At 47.6% G+C, this 18,810-nt stretch overlaps 1 protein-coding gene across 3 annotated transcripts in view; it reads left to right on the top strand.

Annotated features, from left to right (window-relative positions):
• LOC121287233 (sodium/iodide cotransporter-like) overlaps window positions 1–18,810 on the top strand; it is a 126,707-nt gene that overhangs the window by 36,779 nt on the left and 71,118 nt on the right. Inside the window, exons 11-15 of one of the 3 annotated variants that reach the window (XM_041204922.1) lie at window positions 221–307; window positions 1,484–1,689; window positions 2,427–2,530; window positions 3,807–3,907; window positions 5,216–5,462. In XM_041204922.1, coding sequence (XP_041060856.1) covers window positions 221–307; window positions 1,484–1,689; window positions 2,427–2,530; window positions 3,807–3,907; window positions 5,216–5,419 — 702 coding nt within the window. In that variant the 3' untranslated portion in view covers window positions 5,420–5,462. Of the gene's footprint in view, window positions 1–220; window positions 308–1,483; window positions 1,690–2,426; window positions 2,531–3,806; window positions 3,908–5,215; window positions 5,463–18,810 lie in introns of those variants that run through there. The other 2 variants (XM_041204924.1, XM_041204925.1) reach the window with 2 other exon arrangements.

The following is an 18,810-nucleotide window of genomic DNA, read 5'->3' as shown; positions in this document are numbered from 1 at the left end:
ATTTTAACTTAGGATAATAGTGTAAACAGGCGATGTTAGCTTGGCAAGATGCCTTTCCCATTTTCTCCTTGCAGAGAAGCAAAACTTGAGAGCGATGCTTAGGGGGTATCACAGGCAAATTTTATAGAACGACATTGGCCACTTTATACCAGCACAAAAATTCCAAACGACCCACCTGGTCTCTGTATGAAGTCTAATGTGAATTCAAACTTTTCTCTAGGGCTCCTTCACAGTGATGAGTGTCATCAGTAATCCTTTGTTGGGAGCATTCATCCTTGGAATATTCCTACCTCCTACTAACACCGTGGTAAGTAGAGGTGAGGACTGTTCGACAAGGGGGGCTTTTTCTGGATGGCTCATACACCCACTAGCATCAAAATGTGGCCTATCGGTTCTTGGAGGTAGGGCAATTTGGTGGGAGATCTTGTAGAAAGTTTATATGGGACCCTGTCCCATTGTATTTTTTATACAAGGTCAACCTGACTGGCCAGCCAGCTTTCACACTCCAAAAATACGAGCTCATTTATAGCTCAACCATCCTAAATTGCACCAGGTCCCATTCACCCTTTCTCTTGCTGACCTGCTTTGGTTCCCTGTCCAGCAGCCCCTCCATTTTAAATCATCCTAATTTTCAAGTCCCTCCTGGGCCTCACACTAGTCACCCTTGTAACCTCCTTCACCCTCCAAGATCCCTGCGTTCCGCTAATTCCAGCCTCTTGAGCCTCACCTGTTTTTATCACTGCATCTCCAGCAGCCGTGCTTTCAGTTGCCAGACTCAATCTCCGCAATTCCCTCCCTGAACCTCCCTGTCTTTCTATCCCTCTCCCTACTCCTTTAAGACACTCCTGAAAACCTACCTCTTTGACCAATCTTTTGGCCACCTGTCCTGATAGCAGTTTATCAGCTTGGTATTAAATTTTGTTCCATAATGCTCCAGCAAAGTGCATTGGGATGTGTTACAATGCCAGAGGAAACAGCCTCTCTCTATTTTCCCTAATAAATCCTTTAATTGTCTTAAACACCACAATTAAATCACCCATAACATTGAATTTACACAGTTCATCTGAAAGAAGGCAGTAGTCCAGGGAAACCTGCCTTCTAGGATTGATAATGCAGAGTTTTAAACTGGGCTGAAATCCTGTCAACTTAAGGCAAGAGCAACTTCCGCTTGTGTTTTACTCGAATTTAAGACAAACAAGATTTACCATATGATGCATTAAGGGGAAACTAACTAAACACATGATAGAAAAATAAATCGAAGGATATTCTGATGTGGGAGGTGAAGTAGGATGGGAGGGACTAGTTGGGCAGAATGGCCTGTTTCTGTAAATTCAATGTGTTGTGTTCCTTCAAAATAACCTGCCAATCCCTTGGTTCCCCCACATACGTCATTGATCTCCTATAGTTTAATTTGTTCTCTAAGCACATTACTCAGGGGTTCATTCGGATTAATGACTCCTGATCTGTGTCATCTCTTTTCTAGGGCGTATTTTCAGGTTTAGCAGCTGGATTTGCAATTTCTCTCTGGGTGTCCATTGGGGGAATTCTGTACCCACCCACCCCTGAGATAATGGGGGCCCTGCCATTCAATACAGACAGCTGTCACCTTTCATACAATTCCAACGCTACAGTCAATGGCAGTGTTTGGCTTGTTGAGACGAGAACACAGGCTTCTGGGTCAAAGAAGAGGTGAGAATGAACTCTGCTCCATCACAAAGCTTAATACACCCTCTATAATGGTAGCATCGCCGCATGTCTCAAGTCAGGTGCTGCCATCTTTGTGGCCCTACCACCCCCCCAGCCACAAGCAGCCCCAAGGAGAAAGCCCAATGGGCCTCAGAGCAATTTAAGTCTTAAGTCTTTCAGAGAGTTCGGCTATTTTAAGGAGGGAGGGCGGGGGGCTTGGTGGTTGTGGTTTCTGGCAAGCGGGTGGGTAGGAAGAAAGAGGGAGTTATATCTTAGGGGAGCAGCCTCCCGATGTGCAAAGGGCATTCTGCTGAAAAGAGAACACCCCCTTCCTTCCTGCCCTTTTAAAAGTTTATTTAAAAAAAACAGCCTGCTCACTCCAGCCCCAATTGCCCACGCCAACCATCTTACAGAGTGGGCATTGTACTATCAGGGTTAATTGACTTGTTAACAAGCTCAATTGACCATTGATTATTTATTTAAATATGGTGGGCAGGCTGCCAATTTCGGCACCTACTGTGTTGCGGGGAGCGAGCTCTGGGGCGGGCGGGAGGTGTTGGGGTTGGTACCTGGCCTATTTTACCTGCACCCCCCCAACCCCCGCTAGTGGTAAACATATCTGGCGAGGGCACATAAAACCCAGCCCACAGAAACAGCACAATCTGGGCTCAGGCTGAGGGGTGGAGGCTATAAGTTCCTTCTTGACATCTCTGACAGTTCTGTTGTCATTTTCTATGTAGGCCCAGAATTGCAGATGAGTTCTACGCCTTATCTTACCTCTACTATGGAATCCTCGGAACATTAACAACAGTGATTGTTGGAATTGGAGTCAGTTATTTAACAGGTATCTGTGTCATATTTCAGGCTGAATCCTGATCAGGAAGGTACTGATTATAAAGTAGTTGTATTATTCTATCAAACTAAATCTTTAGCAAACTTTAAAACAACATTTAAAAAGGAAGTCTTGCATTAATCTATACTGGGTGTGAGAAAGGTGGACTCTGATGGGAGTTAGGCTCCTAGTGTTAGGCTCCTACCAGCAAGATAAACTTATTCAGTCGAGCTTATTGCTAGTTTAAATCCTCAACTAAAAAAGATTTTAAATCATCATAAGAGCTTAAGTCAGCTGTGCTGGCTAAGAAGAGTTATACAGACTCGAAACGTTAACTCTGTTTTTCTCCCCAAAGATGTTGTTAGACCTGCTGAGTTTTTCCAGCATTTTCTGTTTTGGTTTCAGATTTCCAGCATCCGCAGTATTTTGTTTTTATGCTAGCTATGGATTTGATCTTAAGGTAAAGTATCCTCTCTCCCAGGGGTATTGAGACTAAACAAAGTTATGTCAGAATAAAATATACTTTACAGGTACATTATAGCACAATTATCTCCATTAAAGAGTTAACCTCTTTCAGAACATAGAACACTTCAGTGAAGAATTCTAGAGGAGACAGGGTCCTGAAGTTTTACCAAGTGAGCATATGAATGTTTATATGGTTACTTGATAATATTTTATTATAAACTTAAATCTTGGATTACATTGTTGGAATATTACAGAGTGTAAATACAAGATAAATTAATTCATCTAAATATAAATGCAAAGTACAAATTAATTCATCTAGAAGTAAATGTAAACTTCAAATCCACTTTGAAAATAAATGTAGGATATTCTACCAAATAACAACTAGATGTATACTCACAATCAAAAGTATAAAACATAACTTTCTGTTGCCTTGCCTCAGCTCTGAGGAAATCAACTAGGATCTCAACTCAGTGATGGCCATGCAAAATTGGGTCACTTGTTTACTTAATTCTCTAATTTAAAGAAAATCTGTTGCCTTTATAACAACTTAACCATTGTCTTACTGTTAGACATTTTTGTCCTGAGAGGTTCTTGAGGATCAAAGCACTTTTTTTTTCTGAAAAGCAACTGCAGCGTAATCAAGCCTGTTTCCATGTCTGGAAAAGCCTCTTCTCAAGGCCTTTGTGTCTGTGTGGATGTGTGTGTGTGGAATTACTGCTGTGTTAAATTTTTAACCCTTTCATTGATTGAGTGAAATCCTCAATGTGAGCTGAAAGGGCATTGATGAGGAGGTAGATGGCCTTTTCTTTTTATTTCTTCTTAGGGCCAACCAAGAGAGAAACCATTGCTGATGGTCTACTCTGGTGGGATCTTTCAAAAGAGAAGTCAGTTTCTGAAGAGACTGAGCAATTGAAAAAGAAAGAGGTCAGTTTGAACAATATTAAATTGAAGAGCAGACAATAAGTTGTTGTCCTTATCTCTCACATATTCCTGCTCACACTCAACTCATATATCCCATGTTCTATTCCACACTACACAGAACATGATGGGGGCTGGGGTGTGGGTATTGGGGTGGGGGTGTCAGGGCAGGGAGGTAAGGGCGGGGCGGGGGAGTAAGGGCAGGGCCACAGGGGAGGGGGTGTAGGGGGATATTTGGGGAGGTTTATGGGGGTGGCATAGGAGTGTTTATATCTGGCTCTTTAGTGGATCAGCTGATCATGAATAGTTCAATTCACCTGGCACAGTCAACACAAAATGAAGGTGAAACCTCGTTACCAATCCTGTGGTAACCTTGTTCACCAAAACAAAGAAAGAAAAACTTGCACTTCTACAACGCCTTTCATGACAACAGGACTTCCCAAAGTGCTTCGAGGCAAAGAAGGGCTTACGAAGTGTAGTCACTGTTATAATATGGGAAATACAGCAGCCAATTTGTGCACAGCAAGCTCCCACAAACAGCAATTTGATAATGATCAGATTATGTATTTATTGTGACGTTGAATGAGGGATAAATATTGGCTGGGATACTGGGGTGAACACTCCTGCTGTTCTTTGAAATAACGCCATGGGGTCATTTTCATCCACCTGAGAGAACACACAGGGCCTCAGTTTGTGGCCCTATCTGAAAGGCAGCACTTTGAACAGTGTAGTACTCCCTCAGTACTGCTCTGGAGTATCAGTATTTTTGTGCTCAGGCACTGGAGTTGGACTAGATCACTGAGACAAGAGTGCTGAGCACTGAGTCACAGCTGATACCAACACTTGTGCATACACAAATAATATCACATAATTGATGCAAATTTGAATCTGCCTATTTGCAGAGATTTGAGCACATAAAATACTACAATGCAGTATTGAGGAAGTGCTGCACTATTAGAGGTGCTGTCTTTCAGATATGGCACTAGACTGAGACCCCACCTGCTCTCTCAGGTGGACTGCAGCACTATTTCAAAGAAAGTGTCCTGGTCAATATTTATCCCTCAACCAACACCTAAAGCAGATGCTGTTTGAGGGATCTTGCTGTGCACAAATTGGCTGCTGCCTTTTCCTGTATTCCAGCAGTGACTACACTCCAAAAAGTGCTTTGCTGGCTGGGGATAGGGCCATGAAAGGCGCTATATAAATACAAGTCTTTCTTTCATTCCCCCATCCTCACCATGCTTCACATGCTCCTTTATTGTGGAGATTACATTCCATGATCGTCTCAATCTCCACTTGCTTCCTTATCCACAGGTTCCTGTATCGGTAAGCAACAGGCCCACTCTGGAACAGAAGGGTTCCACAGCATCAATTCTTCCAGTTCATGACAAAACAGGCCTTGAAGAATCACAAGTCCAGCCTGAGGGATTCACTCAATGGAACACCATCACAGATATAAACAGCTCCACAGCCCTGGTTGAAACTTATTTGCCTCCACTGACAGAAACCTGTGTTTGAATCAAAATTCTCCTGGCATGAAATCCAATACAGCTCGATCCAACCCATGGCTATCAGTGTGATTCCCAGCTCTGCCGTCTATTGTAGATTCATATCACATGCTTCTATTTTGTAAGTCTAGTCTCAGTTCAGTTCCTGTTTGTGATGGGACCACAGAACAAAACTACCTCTAAATCACCATCAGTTGATACTAAATTGGCAATGACCTCCAGAGAGGGCCTTAGCTGGGATGCAGGTCATTTCCTCTAAATGTAAAGACGGTGAGTTTCTCTGGTTTTAGGACAAACCACATCACAAGAAAATCGAGCAAGCTTTACTCTGTATCTGATCTTGAGGATGTAGTGAACATTCACTTGATCTAACCCCTGCTCTACCTGAACAGGGGGAAACTACATGGAGCAGGACACAGGAAGCTTTCCACTGATTCTGATTATGTGTGTTAAAGAAGTTTTTACTCTGTACCTAACCCCGTGTTGTACCTGTCCTGTGAGTGTTTGATGGGGACAGTGTAGAGGGAGATTTACTCTGTATCTAACCCTGTGCTGTACCTGCCCTGTGAATGTTTGATGGGGACAGTGTAGAGGGAGATTTACTCTCTATCTAACTCTGTGCTGTACCTGTTCTGGGAGTGTTTGATGGGGTCAGTGTAGAGGGAGCTTTACTCTGTATCTAACCCCGTGCTGTACCTGCACTGTGAGTGTTTGGTGGGGACAGTGTAGAGGAAGCTTTACTCTGTATCTAACCCTATGCTGTACCTGTCCTGGGAGTGTTTAATGGGGTCAGTGTAGAGGGAGCTATACTCTCTGCCTAGCCCCATGCTGTACCTATCGTGGAATGTTTCATGGGATAGTGTAGAGGAAGCTTTACTCTGTATAACCCATGCCATATCTGCCCTGCGGGTGGTTGGTGGGACAGTGTCAAGGGGCTTTCCTCTGTATCAAGAACATGGCAGATGGAATATAATGTAGAAAAATGTGAGGTTATCCACTTTGGTAGGAGGAACAAATATGCAGAGTATTTCCTAAATGGTAAGAGAAAGTGTAGGTGTACAAAGGGATCTGGGTGTCCATGTCCATATGTCACTGAAGACTAACATGCAGGTGCAGCAGGCAATTAGGAAGGCTAATGGAATGTTAGCCTTTAATGCAAGAGGATTTGAGTCCGGGAGTAGCGAAGTCTTGCTTCAGTTGTATAGAAGCTTGGTTAGACTGCACCTGGAGTCCTGTGTGCAGTTTTGGTCCCCTTACCTCAGAAAGGATATTAGCCATAGAGGAAGCGCAACAAAGGCTCACCAGACTTGTTCCAGGAATGGCAGGACTGCCCTATGAAGAGAGACTGCTGTAACTGGGCCTTTCGAAGAGTTCTGAAGAATGAAAGGTGACCTCATTGAAACCTACAAAATACTTAAAGAAATAGACAGGGTAGGTGCAGGTAAGATGTTTTCCCTGGTTGGGGAGTCTAGAACCAGGGGCACAATTTCAAAATAAGGGGAAAGCCACTTAGGACCGAGATGAGGAGAAATTTCTTTACTCAGAGTGTTGTGAATCTTTGGAATACTCTACTCCAGAGGGCTGTGGAAGGTCAGTCATTGAGCATGTTTAAAGTAGAGATTGATGGATTTCTGATTAACAATAATGTAAAGGGTTAAGGGAATAATGTGGGTAAAAGGCATTGAAGTGTTCGATCAGCCATGATCATATTGAATGGCAGAGCAGGTTCAATGGGCTGAATGGCCTTCTTCTCCTCCTATGTTCCTATCAAACTTATGCTGTGAAGAAAAGAGTTGACGTTTCGAGTCCACATGACCCTTCAACAGAACTGAGTTCTGTTGAAGGGTCATGAGGACTTGAAACGTCAAATCTTTTCTTCTCCGCCAATGCTGCCAGACCTGCTGAGTTTTTCCAGGTGATTCTGTTTTTGTTTTGGATTTCCAGCATCCACAGTTTATTGTTTTTATAAACTTATGCTGTACCTGTCCTGAGAGTTTTTGATAAGACTGTAGAGGAAGCTTTGATGATGATGTTTGTCCTTCAGGTTTGAAGAAGACTATGAATGTGTAGACTCAATGATGAATATAGAGATGGTCAGGTAGTCGCAGTCTGGACACACAGAGTCAGAAGAAGTTGGGGCATTGGAGCTCCTATGTTGTGACATGGACAGAAGCTGACCTATAACATTGTTCATGGGAAGCAAATGAGACATTGGTGTTGATCTTTTTCAAAAATGACAGAAGGTCTATGGATCAGGGCTGACCAGCGAGTTCCTTCTTGCGCTAATTCTTCCAGCTCAATAGGCTTGATGCCGCACCACTTCAGATTTCCCTTAAACCTGTGCTTGTAGCACATGCACGGCTGACCTTGGTTTCTTTTGCCAGAAGCTAGCTCTCCATTACAGCACCAGTCTCGGAATGCAATGGTCCTCCATTCTAATTACATGCCCTACCCAGCATGGTTTGGCTCTCAGGAGATTTGCCACATTACTTGTTGTCGAGGCCCGGTCGAAGATTTCAAGGTTTGGGATCCGGCATTGCCAGCGGGAGCTGAGGATGGAGCAAAGGCTGCACGCGAAATTGTTCCAACTGCCTCGTGTGTTTGTAGTATGAAGTCCACGACTCACAGCCAGAGAGGAGGGAGGATAATGACAAGAGCATTGCACATCATGAACCTCGTGGAAAGAAGAATGCTGCGGTGGTTTATGCAAAGCCTGCCGAGCGCCTGGCTCGTCTTGCTGATCTTAGCTGATATCTCATTATCGAGTGAACTGTCGCTGGCGATAATGGTTCCAAGGTATTTGAAGCTATCAACATCCTTCAGCTCTGTATCATTGATGGAGACGTCTGATTGAACAATGATGGAACTTGGCAAGGGCTGCTATAGAATCACAGCCTTTCCAAGGCGCATGGTCAATTCAAACAGCTTTCAAGCCTCTGACAGTCTCTCAACCATGACCTGCAAATCTCTCGTTTTGTGAGCCATTAGGGCACAAATATTGGCAAAAAGGACGTCCTGGATGAGTTTCTCAGAAGTTTTAATATTTGCTCTGAGAGTGAGTGGTCAAAATAATATCTGAGATACACTCCATTTTCAACACCCTTCACAGCATGACTAAGGTCACAGGTAAAGAACAGGTTAAAGAGATCTGGTGCTAGAACGCAGCCCTGCTTCACTCCATTCAAGATCTCAAAGGGAGATGATGATTTGCCGTTTGAAAGGACCAGGTCTGTCATTCCATCACGGATCAGCCGTGCGATCTCAAATTTTTATGGACAGAATTGGTCAGAGGAGCCTGCCTGTTGACTGTGTCAAAGGCCTTTGTGAGGTCAGTGAAAATGAAGTAAAGGGCCATGTTCTGCTCGAGGCAACTTTCTTGGAGTTGTCTCACAGTGACCATCATATCCACTGTGCTGCAACCTGGTCACAGTGACCATCATATCCACTGTGCTGCAACCTGGTCACAGTGAACATCATATCCACTGTGCTGCGACCCAGTCACAGTGAACATCATATCCAATGTGCTGCAACCCAGTCACAGTGACCATCATATCCACTGTGCTGCATCCCAGTCACAGTGACCATCATATCCACTGTGCTGCAACCTGGTCACAGTGAACATCATATCCACGGTGCTGCAACCCAGTAACAGTGAACATCATATCCACTGTGCTGCAACCTGGTCACAGTGACCATCATATCCACTGTGCTGCAACCCAGTCACAGTGACCATCATATCCACTGTCCTGCGACCCGGTCACAGTGAATATCATATCCACTGAGCTGCGACCCAGTCACAGTGACCATCATATCCACTGTGCTGCGACCCGGTCACAGTGAACATCATATCCACTGTGCTGCGACCCAGTCACAGTGACCATCATATCCACTGTGCTGCGACCCAGTCACAGTGAACATCATATCCACTGTGCTGCGACCTGGTCACAGTGACCATCATATCCACTGTGCTGCAACCCGGTCACAGTGACCATCATATCCACTGTGCTGCAACCTGGTCACAGTGACCGTGATATCCACTGTGCTGCAACCTGGTCACAGTGAACATCATATCCACTGTGCTGCAACCTGGTCACAGTGACCATCATATCCACTGTGCTGCGACCCAGTCACAGTGACCATCATATGCACTGCGCTGCAACCTGGTCACAGTGACCATCATATCCACTGCACTGCAACCTGGTCACAGTGACCATCATATCCACTGTGCTGGAACCTGGTCACAATGACCATCATATCCACTGTGCTGTGACCTGGTCACAGTGACCATCATATCCACTGTGCTGATAGCTGGTCACAGTGACCATCATATCCACTGCGCTGCAAACTGGTCACAGTGACCATCATATCCATTGTGCTGCGAGCTAGTCAAAGTGACCATCATATCCACTGTGCTGCGAGCTGGTCACAGTGATCATCATATCCATTGTGCTGCAACCCAGTCACAGTGACCATCTTATCCACTGTGCTGCAACCTGGTCACAGTGAACATCATATCCACTGTTCTGCGACCTCGTCACAGTGACCATCATATCCAGTGTGCTGCAACCTGGTCACAGTGACCATCATATCCATTGTGCTGCAACCCAGTCACAGTGACCATCATATCCACTGTGCTGCGACCCGGTAACAGTGACCATCATATCCACTGTGCTGCTACCTGGTCACAGTGACCATCATATCCACTGTGCTGCAACCAGGTCACAGTGAGCATCATACCCACTGTTCTGCGAACAAGTCACAGTGACCATCATATCCACTGTGCTGCGACCCAGTCACAGTGAACATCCTATCCACTGTGCTGCAACCCAGTCACAGTGAACATCATATCCACTGTGCTGTGACCTGGTCACAGTGAAAATCATATCCACTGTGCTGCGACCTGGTCACAGTGACCATCATATCCACTGTGCTGCAACCTGGTCACAGTGACCGTGTTATCCACTGTGCTGCAACCTGGTCACGGTGACCATCATATCCACTGAGCTGCAACCTGGTCACAGTGACCATCATATCCACTGAACTGCAACCTGGTCACAGTGACCATCATATCCACTGTGCTGCAACCTGGTCACAGTAACCATCATATCCACTGTGCTGCGACCTGGTCACAGTGACCATCATATCCACTGTGCTGCTACCTGGTAAAAGTGACCATCATATCCACTGTGCTGCAACCTGGTCACAGTGACCATCATAACCACTGTGCTGCGACCCAGTCACAGTGACCATCATATCCACTGCGCTGCAAACTGGTCAGAGTGACCATCATATCCACTATGCTGCGAGCTAGTCACAGGGACCATCATATCCACAGTGCTGCGAGCTGGTCACAGTGATCATCATATCCATTGTGCTGCAACCCAGTCACAGTGACCATCATATCCACTGTGCTGCAACCTGGTCACAGTGACCATCATATCCACTGTTCTGCGACCTCATCACAGTGACCATCATATCCAGTGTGCTACAACCTGGTCACAGTGACCATCATATCCATTGTGCTGCAATCCAGTCACAGTGACCATCATATCCACTGTGCTGCGACCTGGTCACAGTGACCATCAAATCCACTGTGCTGCTACCTGGTCACAGTGACCATCATATCCACTGTGCTGCAACCTGGTCACAGTGAGCATCATACCCACTGTGCTGCGAACAAGTCACAGTGACCATCATATCCACTGCACTGCAAGCTGGTCAAAGTGACAATCATATCCACTGTGCTGCGAGCTGGTCACAGTGACCATCATATCCATTGTGCTGCAACCCAGTCACAGTGACCATCATATCCACTGTGCTGCAACCAGGTCACAGTGAGCATCATACCCACTGTTCTGCGAACAAGTCACAGTGACCATCATATACACTGTGCTGCGACCCAGTCACAGTGAACATCCTATCCACTGTGCTGCAACCCAGTCACAGTGAACATCATATCCACTGTGCTGTGACCTGGTCACAGTGAACATCATATCCACTGTGCTGCGACATGGTCACAGTGACCATCATATCCACTGTGCTGCGACCCGGTCACAGTGACCATCATATCCACTGTGCTGCAACCTGGTCACAGTGACCGTGTTATCCACTGTGCTGCAACCTGGTCACAGTGAACATCATATCCACTGTGCTGCAACCTGGTCACAGTGACCATCATATCCACTGTGCTGCGACCCAGTCACAGTGACAATCATATCCACTGAGCTGCAACCTGGTCACGGTGACCATCATATCCACTGAGCTGCAACCTGGTCACAGTGACCATCATATCCACTGCACTGCAACCTGGTCACAGTGACCATCATATCCACTGTGCTGCAACCTGGTAACAGTAACCATCATATCCACTGTGCTGCGACCTGGTCACAGTGACCATCATATCCATTGTGCTGCTACCTGGTAAAAGTGACCATCATATCCACTGTGCTGCAACCTGGTCACAGTGACCATCATAACCACTGTGCTGCGACCCAGTCACAGTGACCATCATATCCACTGCGCTGCAAACTGGTCACAGTGACCATCATATCCACTATGCTGCGAGCTAGTCACAGTGACCATCATATCCACTGTGCTGCGAGCTGGTCACAGTGATCATCATATCCATTGTGCTGCAACCCAGTCACAGTGACCATCATATCCACTGTGCTGCAACCTGGTCACAGTGACCATCATATCCACTGTTCTGCGACCTCATCACAGTGACCATCATATTCAGTGTGCTACAACCTGGTCACAGTGACCATCATATCCATTGTGCTGCAACCCAGTCACAGTGACCATCATATCCACTGTGTTGCGACCTGGTCACAGTGACCATCATATCCACTGTGCTGCTACCTGGTCACAGTGACCATCATATCCACTGTGCTGCAACCTGGTCACAGTGAGCATCATACCCACTGTGCTGCGAACAAGTCACAGTGACCATCATATCCACTGCACTGCAAGCTGGTCACAGTGACAATCATATCCACTGTGCTGCGAGCTGGTCACAGTGACCATCATATCCACTGTGCTGCGAGCTGGTCACAGTGACCATCATATCCATTGTGCTGCAACCCAGTCACAGTGACCATCATATCCACTGTGCTGCGTCCCAGTCACTGTGACCATCATATCCACTGTGCTGCAACCTGGTCACAGTGAACATCATATCCACGGTGCTGCAACCCAGTAACAGTGAACATCATATCCACTGTGCTGCAATCTGGTCACAGTGACCATCATATCCACTGTGCTGCGACCCGGTCACAGAGAACATCGTATCCACTGAGCTGCGACCCGGTCACAGGGACCATCATATCCACTGTGCTGCGACCCGGTCACAGTGAACATCCTATCCACTGTGCTGCGGCCCACTCACAGTGAACATCATATCCACTGTGCTGCGATCTGGTCACAGTGACCATCATATCCACTGTGCTGCGACCCATTCACAGCGACCATCATATCCACTGTGCTGCAACCTGGTCACAGTGACCATCATATCCACTGTGCTGCGACCCAGTCACAGTGAACATCATATCCACTGTGCTGCGACCTGGTCACAGTGAACATCATATACACTGTGCTGCGACCTGGTCACAGTGACCATCATATCCACTGTGCTGCGACCCAGTCACAGTGAACATCCTATCCACTGTGCTGCAACCCAGTCACAGTGAACATCATATCCACTGTGCTGCGACCTGGTCACAGTGAACATCATATCCACTGTGCTGCGACCTGGTCACAGTGACCATCATATCCACTGTGCTGCGACCCGGTCACAGTGACCATCATATCCACTGTGCTGCAACCTGGTCACAGTGACCGTGATATCCACTGGGCTGCAACCTGGTCACAGTGAATATCATATCCACTGTGCTGCAACCTGGTCACAGTGACCATCATCCACTGTGCTGCGACCCAGTCACAGTGACCATCATATCAACTGCGCTGCAACCTGGTCACAGTGACCATCATATCCACTGAGCTGCAACCTGGTCACAGTGACCATCATATCCACTGCACTGCAACCTGGTCACAGTGACCATCATATCCACTGTGCTGCAACCTGGTGACAGTGACCATCATATCCACTGTGCTGCGACCTGGTCACAGTGACCATCATATCCACTGTGCTGCTAACTGGTCACAGTGACCATCATATCCACTGTGCTGCAACCTGGTGACAGTGACCATCATACCCAATGTGCTGCGACCCAGTCACAGTAACCATCATATCCACTGCGCTGCAAACTGGTCACAGTGACCATCATATCCACTATGCTGCGAGCTAGACACAGTGACCATCATATCCACTGTGCTGCGAGCTGGTCACAGTGATCATCATATCCATTGTGCTGCAACCCAGTCACAGTGACCATCATATGCACTGTGCTGCAACCTGGTCACAGTGAGCATCATATCCATTGTTCTGCGACCTCGTCACAGTGACCAACATAACCAGTGTGCTGCAACCTGGTCACAGTGACCATCATATCCATTGTGCTGCAACCCAGTCACAGTGACCATCATATCCACTGTGCTGCTACCTGGTCACAGTGACCATCATATCCACTGTGCTGCGACCCAGTCACAGTGAACTTCCTATCCACTGTGCTGCGACCCAGTCACAGAGAACATCCTATCCACTGTGCTGCAACCCAGTCACAGTGAACATCATATCCACTGTGCTGCGACCTGGTCACAGTGAAAATCATATCCACTGTGCTGCGATCCGGTCACAGTGACCATCATATTGACTGTGCTGCAACCTGGTCACAGTGACCGTGATATCCACTGTGCTGCAACCTGGTCACAGTGAACATCATATCCACTGTGCTGCAACCTGGTCACAGTGACCATCATATCCACTGTGCTGCGATCCAGTCACAGTGACCATCATATGCACTGTGCTGCAACCTGGTCACAGTGACCATCATATCCACTGAGCTGCAACCTGGTCACAGTGAGCATCATATACACTGCACTGCAACCTGGTCACAGTGACCATCATATCCACTGTGCTGCAACCTGGTCACAGTGACCATCATATCCACTGTGCTGCGACCTGGTCACAGTGACCATCATATTCATTGTGCTGCTACCTGGTCACAGTGACCATCATATCCACTGCGTTGCAAATTGGTCACAGTGACCATCATATCCACTATGCTGCGAGCTAGTCACAGTGACCATCATATCCACTGTGCTGCGAGCTGGTCACATTGATCATCATATCCATTGTGCTGCAACCCAGTCACAGTGTCCATCATATCCACTGATCATATCCACTGTGCTGCAACCTGGTCACAGTGACCATCATATCCACTGTTCTGCGACCTTGTCACAGTGACCATCATATCCAGTGTGCTGCAACCTGGTCACAGTGACCATCATATCCATTGTGCTGCAACCCAGTCACAGTGACCATCATATCCACTGCGCTGCGACCTGGTCACAGTGACCATCATATCCTCTGTGCTGCTACCTGGTCACAGTGACCATCATATCCACTGTGCTGCAACCTGGTCACAGTGAGCATCATACCCACTGTGCTGCGAACAAGTCACAGTGACCATCATATCCACTGCACTGCAAGCTGGTCACAGTGACTATCATATCCACAGTGATGCGAGCTGGTCACAGTGACCATCATATCCACTGTGCTGCGAGCTGGTCACAGTGACCATCATATCCATTGTGCTGCAACCCAGTCACAGTGACCATCATATCCACTGTGCTGCGACCTGGTCACAGTGACCATCATATCCACTGTGCTGCGACCCAGTCACAGTGACCACCATATTCACTGCGCTGCAACCTGGTCACAGTGACCATCATATCCAATGTGCTGCGAGCTGGTCACAGTGACCATCATATCCACTGTGCTGCGAGCTGGTCACAGTGACCATCATATCCATTGTGCTGCATCCCAGTCACAATGACCATCATATCCACTGTGCTGAGTCCCAGTCACAGTGACCATCATATCCACTGTGCTGCAACCTGGTCACAGTGAACATCATATCCACGGTGCTGCAACCCAGTAACAGTGAACATCATATCCACTGTGCTGCAACCTGGTCACCGTGACCATCATATCCACTGTGCTGCAACCCAGTCACAGTGACCATCATATCCACTGTGCTGCGACCCGGTCACAGTGAACATCATATCCACTGAGCTGCGACCCAGTCACAGTGACCATCATATCCACTGTGCTGCGACCCGGTCACAGTGAACATCATATCCACTGTGCTGCGACCCAGTCACAGTGACCATCATATCCACTGTGCTGCGACCCAGTCACAGTGAACATCATATACACTGTGCTGCCACCTGGTCACAGTGACCATCATATCCACTGTGCTGAGACCCAGTCACAGTGAACATCCTATCCACTGTGCTGCAACCCAGTCACAGTGAACATCATATCCACTGTGCTGCGACCTGGTCACAGTGACCATCATATCCACTGTGCTGCGACCCGGTCACAGTGACCATCATATCCGCTGTGCTGCAACCTGGTCACAGTGACCATCATATCCACTGTGCTGCGACCCAGTCACAGTGACCATCATATGCACTGCGCTGCAACCTGGTCACAGTGACCATCATATCCACTGAGCTGCAACCTGGTCACAGTGACCATCATATCCACTGCACTGCAACCTGGTCACAGTGACCATCATATCCACTGTGCTGCAACCTGGTCACAGTGACCATCATATCCACTGTGCTGCGACCTGGTCACAGTGACCATCATATCCACTGTGCTGCTACCTGGTCACAGTGACCATCATATCCACTGCGCTGCAAATTGGTCACAGTGACCATCATATCCACTATGCTGCGAGCTAGTCACAGTGACCATCATATCCACTGTGCTGCGAGCTGGTCACAGTGATCATCATATCCATTGTGCTGCAACCCAGTCACAGTGACCATCATATCCACTGTGCTGCAACCTGGTCACAGTGACCATCATATCCACTGTTCTGCGACCTTGTCACAGTGACCATCATATCCAGTGTGCTGCAACCTGGTCACAGTGACCATCATATCCACTGTGCTGCAAGCCAGTCACAGTGAACATCATATCCACTGTGCTGCGACCTGGTCACAGTGAAAATCATATCCACTGTGCTGCGATCCGGTCACAGTGACCATCATATTAACGGTGCTGCAACCTGGTCACAGTGACCGTGATATCCACTGTGCTGCAACCTGGTCACAGTGAACATCATATCCACTGTGCTGCAACCTGGTCACAGTGACCATCATATCCACTGTGCTGCGATCCAGTCACAGTGACCATCATATGCACTGCGCTGCAACCTGGTCACAGTGACCATCATATCCACTGAGCTGCAACCTGGTCACAGTGACCATCATATCCATTGCACTGCAACCTGGTCACAGTGACCATCATATCCACTGTGCTGCAACCTGGTCACAGTGACCATCATATCCACTGTGCTGCGACCTGGTCACAGTGACCATCATATCCACTGTGCTGCTACCTGGTCACAGTGACCATCATATCCACTGCGCTGCAAATTGGTCACAGTGACCATCATATCCACTATGCTGCGAGCTAGTCACAGTGACCATCATATCCACTGTGCTGCGAGCTGGTCACAGTGATCATCATATCCATTGTGCTGCAACCCAGTCACAGTGACCATCATATCCACTGTGCTGCAACCTGGTCACAGTGACCATCATATCCACTGTTCTGCGACCTTGTCACAGTGACCATCATATCCAGTGTGCTGCAACCTGGTCACAGTGACCATCATATCCACTGTGCTGCGACCCAGTCACAGAGAACATGCTATCCACTGTGCTGCAACCCAGTCACAGTGAACATCATATCCACTGTGCTGCGACCTGGTCACAGTGAAAATCATATCCACTGTGCTGCGATCCGGTCACAGTGACCATCATATTAACTGTGCTGCAACCCAGTCACAGTGACCGTGATATCCACTGTGCTGCAACCTGGTCACAGTGAACATCATATCCACTGTGCTGCAACCTGGTCACAGTGACCATCATATCCACTGTGCTGCGATCCAGTCACAGTGACCATCATATGCACTGTGCTGCAACCTGGTCACAGTGACCATCATATCCACTGAGCTGCAACCTGGTCACAGTGAGCATCATATACACTGCACTGCAACCTGGTCACAGTGACCATCATATCCACTGTGCTGCAACCTGGTCACAGTGACCATCATATCCACTGTGCTGCGACCTGGTCACAGTGACCATCATATTCATTGTGCTGCTACCTGGTCACAGTGACCATCATATCCACTGCGTTGCAAATTGGTCACAGTGACCATCATATCCACTATGCTGCGAGCTAGTCACAGTGACCATCATATCCACTGTGCTGCGAGCTGGTCACATTGATCATCATATCCATTGTGCTGCAACCCAGTCACAGTGTCCATCATATCCACTGATCATATCCACTGTGCTGCAACCTGGTCACAGTGACCATCATATCCACTGTTCTGCGACCTTGTCACAGTGACCATCATATCCAGTGTGCTGCAACCTGGTCACAGTGACCATCATATCCATTGTGCTGCAACCCAGTCACAGTGACCATCATATCCAGTGCGCTGCGACCTGGTCACAGTGACCATCATATCCTCTGTGCTGCTACCTGGTCACAGTGACCATCATATCCACTGTGCTGCAACCTGGTCACAGTGAGCATCATACCCACTGTGCTGCGAACAAGTCACAGTGACCATCATATCCACTGCACTGCAAGCTGGTCACAGTGACTATCATATCCACAGTGATGCGAGCTGGTCACAGTGACCATCATATCCACTGTGCTGCGAGCTGGTCACAGTGACCATCATATCCATTGTGCTGCAACCCAGTCACAGTGACCATCATATCCACTGTGCTGCGACCTGGTCACAGTGACCATCATATCCACTGTGCTGCGACCCAGTCACAGTGACCACCATATTCACTGCGCTGCAACCTGGTCACAGTGACCATCATATCCACTGTGCTGCGAGCTGGTCACAGTGACCATCATATCCACTGTGCTGCGAGCTGGTCACAGTGACCATCATATCCATTGTGCTGCATCCCAGTCACAATGACCATCATATCCACTGTGCTGAGTCCCAGTCACAGTGACCATCATATCCACTGTGCTGCAACCTGGTCACAGTGAACATCATATCCACGGTGCTGCAACCCAGTAACAGTGAACATCATATCCACTGTGCTGCAACCTGGTCCCCGTGACCATCATATCCACTGTGCTGCAACCCAGTCACAGTGACCATCATATCCACTGTGCTGCGACCCGGTCACAGTGAACATCATATCCACTGAGCTGCGACCCAG

Source organism: Carcharodon carcharias, chromosome 14, assembly GCF_017639515.1.
Source record: "Carcharodon carcharias isolate sCarCar2 chromosome 14, sCarCar2.pri, whole genome shotgun sequence".
Lineage (NCBI taxonomy): Eukaryota > Metazoa > Chordata > Chondrichthyes > Lamniformes > Lamnidae > Carcharodon > Carcharodon carcharias.
This window is presented reverse-complemented; position numbering and strand designations above follow the sequence as displayed.